This window comes from Contarinia nasturtii, unplaced genomic scaffold (assembly GCF_009176525.2).
Source record: "Contarinia nasturtii isolate CC-2019 unplaced genomic scaffold, AAFC_CNas_1.1 Cnas_scaffold_1371, whole genome shotgun sequence".
NCBI classification, from domain to species: Eukaryota; Metazoa; Arthropoda; class Insecta; order Diptera; family Cecidomyiidae; genus Contarinia; species Contarinia nasturtii.
This window is the reverse complement of record NW_022198708.1, coordinates 2,870,792-2,882,443: the sequence shown is the minus strand read 5'-3', so window position 1 is coordinate 2,882,443 and position 11,652 is coordinate 2,870,792. Positions and strand designations below refer to the sequence as shown.

Below are 11,652 nucleotides of genomic sequence, written 5' to 3'. Positions count from 1 at the left end.
TTCTAAAATAATTTTTAAGCCGTCACGCTCCTAAAATATTATTTACAACGTGTTTTTTTTTATTCGACAACAATTTTTTAACAAAAAATAACGTTAAATGGACGTGTACACCGTCATTTGTTTTTATATGAGTTACATATGCATTTTATTTCGACAACAAAATAAAAAGAGTAAATGAAAGCTGATACGATCAAATTATAAAGTTAGAAACACAACAAAACTTGGAGCAGGCAAAATAAGTACACTCAACTAATCTAATTTTTTTTTTATCATTAAAAAAAGCAACAAGACAAAATCAAGAACAACATGAGAAAAATGAAAGAAAAAAATCAACAGAACAAATGCAAAATTTTAATTGACGCAAGATTAACAAAAATAAACATAAACCGAAATTATTTTGTCAAAATTTTTCCACAGAAAAACTGTTCGTGCAACTCTCCGTAATCAGTGTTGTTGTGAATTTGACGGTTTCTATCATTCGGTAGGAGATAACAAAACCTTAAAACAATTTCATTTCATTTTTTGTTCATTTTTTTTTTTAAATAAAATTAACAATAATAAAATAACGAAACTAATTTTCCAAAGCAAATTTCAAACAAATTAACTTTACTTCACTTCATATATCTCTTATGAAAAATTAACATTTTCACTATGTGTTTGTGTATTATTTGGCGTTCAAGGTCGTAGAATTTTGGTTAAATATCATTTTGTCTCACACTGTCTTTCAATTTGCATCGCTATGTAACAACGATTATAATTCTATTTCATCCATCAAATGGCAATCAACAACAATAACAAATCAACAAACGCTTTCGTGCAAATAAACAAAATTGTGTTGCTAATTGCAACTGGCATATTCGTAGTATTACTGTTTTAGGCGCAACACATTTTACACATGAAATTTGAAAAAAAAAACACACACACCACACACTCAATTTTCACTATATCAGAAATCGCATTTATAACAATAATCGCTCACATATCACATAACATATGTCTCTATCTCACACACACACATCGCAATCATTTAAATGGATTGATTTTGTTGTTCAAGTGCACGATATTCAAAATTGCATATATATTATCTGTAAAAAAGATACACGTTCACCCATCCAATTGTTCCATTTTAATCTAAGAATCCATCCAGGTTCCAATGTTTTGTTTAATGTGTTTACTGTTTATATTTTGGCATTTGAGTCTCTTTAGCGACAAATACGTATGGAACAGGTTGCTTCCACCCATTTCAAATTAAAAAAAAAACCATGTATATAAATTGTCCATTTGGTCAAAATCGGCTCTGGTACATTTTTCATCAACCGAGGTGCTATTTTATTTTTATTTTTTGTTGTTCTACTGATTTGAAAAGTTTCAGGTGTATTTTTTATATTTTGATGTAAAGTAAACAGTCTTGATTTTATCGTGATGAACTGTCGGTTTTGTGTTTCCTTTTTTGTTGTTTTGTGATCAACATCAGAATGCATGAAATTGTGAAGGTCTTTTGATTGCCTTCACATATATGTGTAACTCATAGATAAAATCATTGAAGCACTGAACTTTGATTGGTTTAGAATAAAAATTCGACCCGAATTTGGAGGCTACAAATGTGAAAAAATCCAAAATGAAATATTTTCACATTTGTACTGATTTATTTCACTTTTAAAGACTCACATTTCAAGCCGATCATTTACTCCAGTCCATTCATAATTTAACAACCAAAAGCGACCATTTGAAATGTTCATACGAACAAAATCACCGCTATTAAAATTCGCTTGCAAGCATCATGAACATTACAAATGTACGCTCGCGAAAGTAATCTCATTACCAAAATAAATATTTGCAAGAGAAATGTTCTATAAATGTCTATTGAACCTTTGTCATTTTGAGGATCTGGTAATTTGTAATATAAATCGATATTTTGTATTCCCCTTGGAATGGATAGTGAATATCATGGTTAAATAAACTGTACATACGTTACTGACTGCCTTGTTCCATTTTCAGTAAAATGTTATCTTTCTCATTTCACATTTATTTTCCATCTCTCCTTCTCTCTCTTTCTTAATCTCTCTCTCTCTCTCTCTCTATAACTCTCTCTTTCCATCTACCTGCCTTGAATTTTTTCTTGAAACAGGAAAAAAACACATTTTAATTTAATTGAAACAGCATTCTAATCGAGTTTTCTTTTTCTCATTCTTTTTCTTCCCTCACTTTCCAATAGAAATATCATTCTACTCGGCCACAGTGCGAGGTAAGCCAAATAATAAATTCTAGAAAATTTCAAACAAAAACCGTTTTTCTTCTTTTTTTATCTTTTATTATAAATAAGTGTGCAATGTATTAGATGTATTCAATTTATAATAAAAAAAACCAATTTTGCATTTAATTCATTTAAATATCTAGAGAATATGAACTAAATTCTTTGATTTAGTGCCCAAAATGAGTTTTTTTTGTGTAAATTGTAACATCTAACATGCGTTGTAACATTTTTCCACTTTTTTTCGGGGGGTGGGGGGGGGGTGTTGTTTTCCAACTCCATTTTTCATAAAAGCAATACAAATTTGAATAGAAAAATTACGCATGGAGGTAAAAAAAAGCCCCTGATATCTGAACAAAGAAAAAAAAATTAATTCAAACACACCGATCAAAAGATTTTTCTCATTCATATTTCATTTGCGGTAAATCTGCTGTTTGTAATTTGCTGAATATACAGATAAATTGTTCGAATTTTTTAGCGGTAAATATTTACAATTTTCATTAGTTTAAAATTTAAACATCCATATAGCGAAACGCCTCACATTTTCTCTTTAACACACAACACACTGTCTATCTCTCTATCTCTACCTCTTTCTGTCTGTTTCATTAAAACCGTCAGTGTTAAATACGAAATTAATTTGAATTTTGGTATAGCTTGTTTATAAATCATTGATAAATTCATTTTTGGTTCGGAAGTCTCTGAATTAAATGATATTGGTTTTAAGCGCATTATTACAAATATTTACACGCAATGCTTTTTCGCTCTCCTCACTTTATTCTCAACACGCAATTTTCACTTGAACAAAAAAAAAATCACTTGCATTTTTGATACAGCATTCCATTGCCATTTATTTCTTTGAATTTTCTCTTCTGTCTATCTATCTATATTTCTATTTCTTTTCTATATTGCCTTCTCCAATCCACTCTTTGTGATTTTCTGTATTCAATCAAAAAATATAAATGACTTGTTCAATACAAAATGTATCCATAACGATTTCAAACATTGAAACAAAATACGCAAAAGGCATAAAAATGTATTCAAAGGTAAGCGATTGCATTCAATTCTGTCGAAATTTTGTATATTGCTACAGTGTATAAAAAAATAATAATACACATCCATCAAATACGAGCTTTTTGGCACTAAAACACACTTAACGATCGGATTAGAATCAAACAAAATTGGGCTTACATTTATTTTCATTGATTACTTTTTAAAAATCAAAAATACGCTCAATCTCAATCTGTATTCGAATTGCATATTCAAAACATTTTATTTCTGCATAACGCGCATGTCACACTCAATTTCAGTTCAATCATATTGAATCAATCAAAAATGGTACAAAAAAAAATAAAAAATAAAACAACAACGGTAAAATAAACATATCCATATATTTAATTTACCATTAACGTATGCTTTACGCTTTGAGTATTCATCGAATCTGGCCTTAAAGGATGAATCGATTTTATTGGTTTTTTTGTTTGTTTGTTTCAATTTTAATTTTCATGATCGTTGCTTAAATTAAACAGGAACAAAAACCGCTAAATAGTTTCTAAATCAATATAACACAAAACTAATTTAATCAAAAAAAAAAAAAACAATAAATCGACTAAATATATTTCAACTGTTTCCGTATACCAAAATATAGCCGACCAACGTTTTGTAGACGAAATATTGGTGTAGCATCGCCGACGTTTATACGATAATATGTACAACGGAGAACAACGAAAAATTCAAACAAGATTTTGTTTTAATGTTTAAAAACATTTACGAAAATCACTATAGTCGGAATGAAATTGCAGTGGGCACATAAATTCCAAATTTCAAATTTCAACTGAGTTTGTGATGGAACAAATTATACATCTCTTTTTATTAAATAAAAAGCACACACAAAATAGATTCAACTGTTCCGCCCAAAAAAAAAAAAAAAAAAATCTGATACATGCCAAAATATAAGAAAAATAAAATAATGACACAAAATGCAAAATGATGAAAAGAAAAGAGTAACTGAGTGAATTGATATGCAATACAATTTTTTTTCTCACAAATCTGTCTACACTATCTACCAAATAAAAAACATCATCTTTTTTATACCAAGTTGATAAAACTATCTTTTCGTAGGTAAGTTGGAATTTCTTGGCTGGCTTGTACCATATTCTAGTAGATGTCTTCTTCGTGTTATGCTTTTTGTTTTTGTTATTTTTTTGTTTTTCCAAATAAATAAATAAAAAAGAGTCGAATTTGTAGGCATATTATGCAAACAAAACAATTTAAACAATCAATTTCTATTTTGTGTGTAGTTGTGCATGTCTTTTTGCTCCTCATTTTTGGCATGGAACTATCTATCGTCTTTATATGTATTTTACTTTTTAATCAAACTGGGCTAATATAAGCTATTTAGAAATTAGCAGCAAATTGAATCGAAAGGAATTTCAACTATTGGATTATGGAATTAACAAATCGGCAAATGCTTTGTATCATTGTCATATGTGAAAGAAACAACAAACTAAATGAAAACAAAAAAAAAATCAAATTTAACATATGCATGATATACAATTAGAGATATATATTTAAAATTTATAAATAATAAGACACGGAAATGAAATATTGTGTGTTTGATTCGGTTTTTCACAGATGGAGAAATCGCCGAAACGGTTATCATTCCTCGGTGCAAATCATGCCCATAGATTATCGGACGGGTTACATACGTTCGCACCTACGCTCACCTTCAGGTAATTCATCTTTTGATTCGAATTAGTCTTTTTTTTCAGACAATGTGTTGTCAGCCAATAGTCGGCCTGCCAATCGGTAACAAAAACCATTTGATTTCACAACGTCTTGCTGCAAGTTTAGAGTTCTATTTAAGTAATTTAGATGTCTACACTTGCGATAACACATTAAAGGAACAAATTGTCACAAAATTAAAAAAATGTACCAATTGGCTGGCTAATTCGTATAAACTGCGCTGATTAGTCAGCTCAACATATTGTTTCCAAATTTTGACCAAAAAAAATGCACAAACATTTTTAGGTCGAGTGAGATGACCGAATCATGCTGCTCCCAAACATGCTTTGCTGGTGATTATTCCAACAGTTTGCAGTTGATCGATCGAAATCTTCCTTCGAACCGTCAATATCAACGAACACTTACAATTGTAACTGCAAACGACGATGAATTCCAAGTGTCCACTCCAACAAAACGACCACGCGGAAATTCCGTTTTGGAGGAAAGCTTACTCCAAGCTGGCAACTATCTTCGCCGTAAATTTTCAATTGGATCAAGTGACTAAATTTACATCGTTCATTTGGCATTAATTGAATGTTTCCACTTTAAAACAGCCAAATAAATTATTCAGTATTGCTTTTTGACAAGCATTTATTTTGAACATGAAAAAGTTTGTTTACTTTGAAAAACAACAAAAATTGACGTAGCAATTTCGTTTCGGTTAAAAAAATTACAAAATATATATATATACAATTCCACAAATATAAGTCGATCATTTTTATTATTATTTTAACAATTGAGCACAAAACAAAAATATAATACCATTTAAAAAGTAAAATGTTCAAAAGAAGTTCACACACACGACACACTATTTTACACGAAAATCAAAGTTAAAATTTAATGTTGCAAGCGGTAGAAAATTTATTTTCATCACTTTGATTAAAACATTTTGCGAAATTTATGCCGAATGGGATTGCTGCACCCGTTTCTATTGTATCGGGATTGAATAATTGTATTTGGCCTAAACATTTCCCGTTTAAAAAAAAATGAAACTGCATGTGAATTTCGAAAAAAATTTCTAAACAAAAATTCCAACTCACTCTGTGCGTTTCAATTCAAACATGCAAAGAACTGTCATGTTTTAATCAAGACTAAAAAAACATCACTATTTTTGTTCATAATAATAAATAAATGCCCGATAAAAAAAATCGGGGGAAAAAAAAGTAAAAATTGAAATTGAATGGATAGAATATTTTTAACAAAAATATTAATTTTTAAATATTTTCACGAAAACCAAACGAAAAAAAAAAATAAACAAAACAATAAAGTATTTTTTTATTGATTAAATAATTCGACAAAATAACAGATTTTATTTACCATTTTTAATTAATTTTTATTAGTTATTCTTTGTTTTTAAATAATTAACAGTCTAAGAGAACTTAACAATTAGATAACTATATAAGACTACTAATTACCGTTTATTGTTGCGATTTAGTGTTTTGAGAAAAATTGTTACAAATAATATGTCGCAAATAATATTTATTTAAAAACATGATTATTCATCGTTTGGAAATGTAGACTTTAATCTATCCTTTTTTACTATTTCAATTTATTATTAATAGATAATTGTTCGTTAAAACACCGTGAGGTTTAAAAAAAATCATTTTTCGACGTATTTTTTTTGTAAAGTGTGATTAAAAAAGATCATAAACCACAGACAAAACCATGATGATGACTTCAAATTTCAGAATTATTACTTCAACACTTCGGAATAAAGTGTTTTGAATTTGTGATTCCAACCTGGACCTGTTTTTAACTCACTAAATGACAATTACTTAAAAATATACAGTTCTTTTCGTTTTTAATTTTTCCTCATCGTATTTACAATGTCTAAAAGAAAACTATGTATATTTGGGACGAAAATAAAATTTGAAGCAATATTTGGGAAAAAAAATTGTCTTTTTTTTATTCGTTTTCATGAAAAATCAAATTATCTAAAATTGTGGATGTCTGAAAAAAGTCTCATTCAAAATTCTAACACTTTTATTTGAATTTTTTGGATTCGTTTTTTTATTTAACAAAAAAAAAATCATTATTTTTACATTTGTTATTCTAAATTAGTCAACTGAAATCAATGTTATATTTAATTTTGTGAAACATTTCATTGAAAATACAATATGATTTGAAATCGCCATCGATAAGAGATGTTTTAAAAAAATGAATATTGAATTTCTTCAAAGATGACTTATATTTCAATTAAGAGTATGGTTGCAATTTAGAACATTAAAAAAAGGCAAAAATTGGTGTCATAATGTCGTATGTTTTTTTTTCATGTTCTAAATATAAATAGTTTACCCAATGAACAAGTATGTATGTGGTCGTGTGCAGTTCATTTGAGTTAAATGAAATAATTTTAAGAAACAAACCATATGAATTCGGTAGAAATTCTTGAACACATAAAAAAACTGATAAACGCGCAGTGCTTGAAGAACACTATACGTTTTATGGCGATAAAATACATTTTTTTTAATCTGTTCGTTTTAATGCAGTTGGTTTAGTCATCATTTTGTAATTTCCCAAAAAAATATATGTATTTTCGAGTATATCAACTTAAAGTAAGTAAGTTGAATTTATTCAGACCATGGTACAAAATCCGTGCCAGACGGTGGTTTCATTTGAACCTTTTTTCCGCTAACTTCATTCCAATTGGTACTTAAAACCGTTCCGCCTGTAGATACCAAAAACAAAAATATTCATTTAATTCATCAGTAGATAGAAATAAAACCATTCAAGCTCGAATTGAGATGAAAGAGTCGTTTCAATAAAAATAAATTATAATTCAGAATTCACTCGTTATTCCCTGGCATGTCACAGAATTGATATGGCTATCATGTTTACAAGGAATTTCGAATGAAATCAATCATAAATTTAAACGAAAAAATAAAGGATCGGAGTACACGTGTCTCAAAATAATGAGGAAAAAAAAATGCAATTTTAAGCTAAGATATTTTTTTATCATTTACCTGATTCTGTAAAAGATTTGTTCATTGCTCGCCGTACTTCTGGGTCGCTCTCGTTGTAAATCTTTTCGAACAAACTGTTCAACTGTTTGGCTTCGTCCTGTAATTAGTATTTCAAAATGTTATCAAATTAAATTTAAAACAAAATCAAGAATGTTCTAGAAGCGAACGTACCTTTTCGATTTCAGCACTATCATATGCATCTTTTACGACACGATCCCAATTTTTGTCATTATATTGACTTGGCGATGCTTTGGCTTGTTCGGTTTGTGGTAGATTGCTAAACGAAATTGAAGTGGCGGCACCATCTTTTTTCAAGCTTGACCATCGTTCACCAACCAATTTTTGCAGGATGATTTCTACTTTGACTGACATTATTTTGAATGTTGATTTTGTTGGATCAATTTCATGTGCTAAATCTAAATCTAGTTCGACATTATCACCGCGAAGTGAAATTTGTGTCGGTTGAATATTAACCGAAATATTTCTACTACTGGCATTTTTCACGAGCACATCAATGACAACTCTCTGTTCAGTCTGATACCAGTCGTGTCGCAACGATGACATTTTCCTTTTATTTATTTATTTACTGTTTTTGGTTTCTGTATTTTTGAAAAACGATCCGATTAATTTCGGTCAATAATTTCACAATAATAACTCACGATTATGATTATGTTTATGTACTGTTTATCGGTTTGTTATTGTTATCGCTGAACAAATAGAACAACCTACTGTGTCAAGTTGTGGTTAAGTAATGGATATTAGTAAATTCTCGAACTGCTTTTCAAAACAATTAATAAGCATTTTCGCACTATTGTCATCATAGTTGTAGAATTCGACACTGGTGGCGCTCAATGCCAAGTGGCGAATTCTAGAACAGTCGTAATTTCAAAAAAAAAAAAAAAAAATTTGTTTTGGTCGTTTTGTTTGGTTTACATTTTTATTGAAACAAATGATGAATGCAGCGAAATGTTTACAACTTTTATTTGAATACTTTTTTTTTGTTTTTGCTTTATTGACTAAAGAGATTCAAATCTGTTTTGAAATATTTTTTTTTTTTTGCATAACGATTTAAACTTAAAAGTAATCGAATCCTTTAAGATACATTTACAATAAACGAAATTTATTTTGTAGCTGAATCAACAACCACGTACATTGCTTCCAAAAATACGCCCATTGGTGTGTAGCGTAGTTGTTTTTCATCAATTGCATTTGATAATTTATTGCGTAGATTTCGTAGGCGTAACGATGCATGTATGAATGCCAAGACAAATGGTAGTAAAATTATTAGGGTCACATACATAATTGATTGGAATAAATACAAAATTAGACCAATAGTAAGTATGATGCCGCCAATGTATAGCCATCCAGTTGATCCTGGGAATTTTTCATGTTGCGGTTGACCTTGAATTTGATTTGGATTGATGACAACAAACGACGCAATTATAACGACAAACGCACAAATGCCAGAAATTGTTTGCACCGGATTATAAAGTATAAATAGCACTGATACAATCATTGCCATTACAAAGTAATTTGTTTGATAGTATAGAAAATTTTTGGTGACTCGATTTCCCCATTTTTCGAGGTCTTGGAAATTTGGCGGTTGAAATCGGGCCGATCCCAATAGAAAATCGTCCAACGAGCGTAACGGCGGTAGTTCACATTCAAGACCCATTTTATTTATAGTTGTTTTTTTTTCTCAATTCAATTCGATATACTGCTGCAACGTGAGCAAATTGTTATTCACCGCGACAATTAAACTATCTGCAATCGATTGTGGACAAGCGCAGAAAAACTATGAACAAATAATAACAAATTATTATTAAGTGGTTATATTACACCTACCCCACTTTTGATCCGAAGAACGTCTGATAAATGTTGTTTTTTTTATTATTGAGCCAAATATTTTCGAGAAAATGATGTCATTGATTGCTCACACTTACTTATTATTCGTAAGCAATTCATAAATAAATACACGTTCTGACAGAACAAAACAACAAATGCATTTCATTTACACTGACGTTTCAAGTTGTTTTTTTTTTTCAATTGATCTGGGACGAAGTACAGTGAACGACAATTTAACTAGTATATTCAAAAGATGGCGCCATTGATGAAATCCAACCACGTTCAAAAATAAATTCGTTTTTGCTCAAAATCAATTGAAATAAAACCATGTATTATTTAATATATTTTTTTGTGTTATTTTGATCGATTTTATTTAGATTGTTCTATTTATAACTGAAATGTCTTTTTTTAACACAAAAATTAAAACACAGAATGACTACCAGTAAACGATATTCATTATAATTCAATATCATATCGATCAGCATGAATAAAACAGTGTTATTTTTTGTTGTTTTGGATAAAATCAAACCAAAATATATAGGTATCTGTGGGTTTTCTTAATTGAGTTGTTTGTAGTTTATGACGTTGTTTTTTTTTTCACTTAAATATCTGTTTTCAATTAATATTCAACAATTAACACTTTTAATGCATTTGATAGTATTGGGTTGTTTTTTTTCTCACTTAGATTAGTTTTGGATGTTTTTTTTTTATAAACATATTTAATATACTTGGCCATATGTAAAGGACTCATGGCCATCAAGAATATTTAGTGTTGTACACACTACTGTGTACGAGTCCCTTTATCAATAAATGAACACGCCTTCCGGTTGTGATATGATCCGGTTGGTGCGTATGCATCATTTCTCCTCCAATACACATCATCGTCAAAATGCATTGATTGACAATTTTCGATTGGATTTGTTTATCGTGTGACTTTCATTCGATTCAGCATATGGAAGGAGAATAAATGGCATACATTTATATTCGCTATTTTTGTTGAGCATTAACGCAAATTATAAGTGCCTATTTCGATATAATAATTTGATTGTATAGTTTGAACAATGGTTGCTGTTCTTTTCAAAAAAAAAAAAATTCAAAACACAAAATTGAATATACAAATTTTGAAATTTCACAAAAAAAAAAAAAAATAATTCGTTTTAAAAATTGCGTGTATGTGAGTATGTATGTATGTATGGTGTGCAGATTCACATTAAATTATCATCTTACATAATTATTTTACTGAACACTGCATGGAAACCACGACATTTTTTTTTTTGTATTACGTCTGTTTAGGCGGAAATGCGTTATATTCTTCATGTATATGCTCATTGGTTGTTATTGTTGTTCCTTATAATTCATTTTATTTTCATAATATGTTGCGTGTGCATTATATTTTGAGCCTTATCAATCGATATATTTAATAAATTTTTGTTGTTGTTGTATCCTATTTTCACTTTAAATTTATCAATTTATCTCTCATCACACATAAAATCGTTTACTTTGTTAATAATTGTGTATATGACTAATTATTGTTCTAGAAATGATTCACTATATTTGAATTGAATCATTTAATTTTGGTTTAAATAACCCATTTGCTATCCATTTTATTTTAATTTTTGTTTCACAATTTACTTCAAATTTCTTAAATTTATAAAAACAGTTATTGTTCTTATTTTTGTTGTTGCGCGCCATTAGCTAAAACAATGTAGAATATTTCTTTTTTTTTTCCTCAAATTTTAATGATTGGCGTTTCAGAAGAAGAATTGAATGGGGTAGAATAAAAACTACTTCTCGAAAAATGTTTAAACACGA

General features: G+C 29.1%; 3 protein-coding genes across 10 annotated transcripts in view; 1 reads left to right on the top strand and 2 right to left on the bottom strand.

Moving 5' to 3' along the window:
- LOC116345703 (putative thiamine transporter SLC35F3) overlaps nt 1-5,688 on the top strand; it is a 14,209-nt gene extending 8,521 nt beyond the window's left edge. Inside the window, exons 11-14 of one of the 6 annotated variants that reach the window (XM_031775317.1) lie at nt 418-481; nt 2,216-2,245; nt 4,883-4,980; nt 5,279-5,688. In XM_031775317.1, the coding sequence (XP_031631177.1) occupies nt 418-481; nt 2,216-2,245; nt 4,883-4,980; nt 5,279-5,537 (451 nt within the window). In that variant the 3' untranslated portion in view covers nt 5,538-5,688. Of the gene's footprint in view, nt 1-417; nt 482-2,215; nt 2,246-3,274; nt 3,295-3,896; nt 4,177-4,882; nt 4,981-5,278 lie in introns of those variants that run through there. The other 5 variants (XM_031775320.1, XM_031775318.1, XM_031775319.1 and 2 more) reach the window with 5 other exon arrangements.
- Nucleotides 5,689-7,187: 1,499 nt separating this feature from the next.
- On the bottom strand, nt 7,188-8,757 carry LOC116345601 (protein SGT1 homolog). Its single transcript, XM_031775055.1, has 4 exons — nt 8,655-8,757; nt 8,167-8,594; nt 7,996-8,092; nt 7,188-7,700 (listed from the first exon to the last, which is right to left on the bottom strand). The coding sequence occupies exons 2-4, from the start codon at nt 8,557-8,559 to the stop codon at nt 7,603-7,605; spliced, it is 588 nt and encodes a 195-aa protein (XP_031630915.1). The 5' UTR covers nt 8,560-8,594; nt 8,655-8,757; the 3' UTR covers nt 7,188-7,602.
- Nucleotides 8,758-8,948: 191 nt separating this feature from the next.
- LOC116345602 (PRA1 family protein 3) lies at nt 8,949-9,998 on the bottom strand. 3 transcript variants are annotated; one of them, XM_031775057.1, is made up of 2 exons: nt 9,841-9,998; nt 8,949-9,790 (listed from the first exon to the last, which is right to left on the bottom strand). In XM_031775057.1, the coding sequence occupies exon 2, from the start codon at nt 9,668-9,670 to the stop codon at nt 9,116-9,118; it is 555 nt and encodes a 184-aa protein (XP_031630917.1). In that variant the 5' UTR covers nt 9,671-9,790; nt 9,841-9,998; the 3' UTR covers nt 8,949-9,115. The 3 variants fall into 3 exon arrangements, with proteins under 3 accessions (XP_031630917.1, XP_031630916.1, XP_031630918.1); XM_031775056.1 differs by having other exon boundaries at nt 8,949-9,759; XM_031775058.1 differs by having other exon boundaries at nt 9,939-9,990.
- Nucleotides 9,999-11,652: the final 1,654 nt, after the last annotated feature.

What these genes read in the sequence shown, in the direction of transcription:
- LOC116345602 (XM_031775057.1), bottom strand. Translation starts at nt 9,670, where the DNA reads ATGGGTCTTGAATGTGAACTACCGCCGTTACGCTCGTTGGACGATTTT.
- LOC116345601 (XM_031775055.1), bottom strand. Translation starts at nt 8,559, where the DNA reads ATGTCATCGTTGCGACACGACTGGTATCAGACTGAACAGAGAGTTGTC. An exon ending in ATAGTGCTGAAATCGAAAAG is followed by an intron (nt 8,093 to 8,166) that starts GTACGTTCGCTT and finishes TACTAATTACAG; the next exon opens with GACGAAGCCAAACAGTTGAA. An exon ending in CAAATCTTTTACAGAATCAG is followed by an intron (nt 7,701 to 7,995) that starts GTAAATGATAAA and finishes TGGTATCTACAG; the next exon opens with GCGGAACGGTTTTAAGTACC.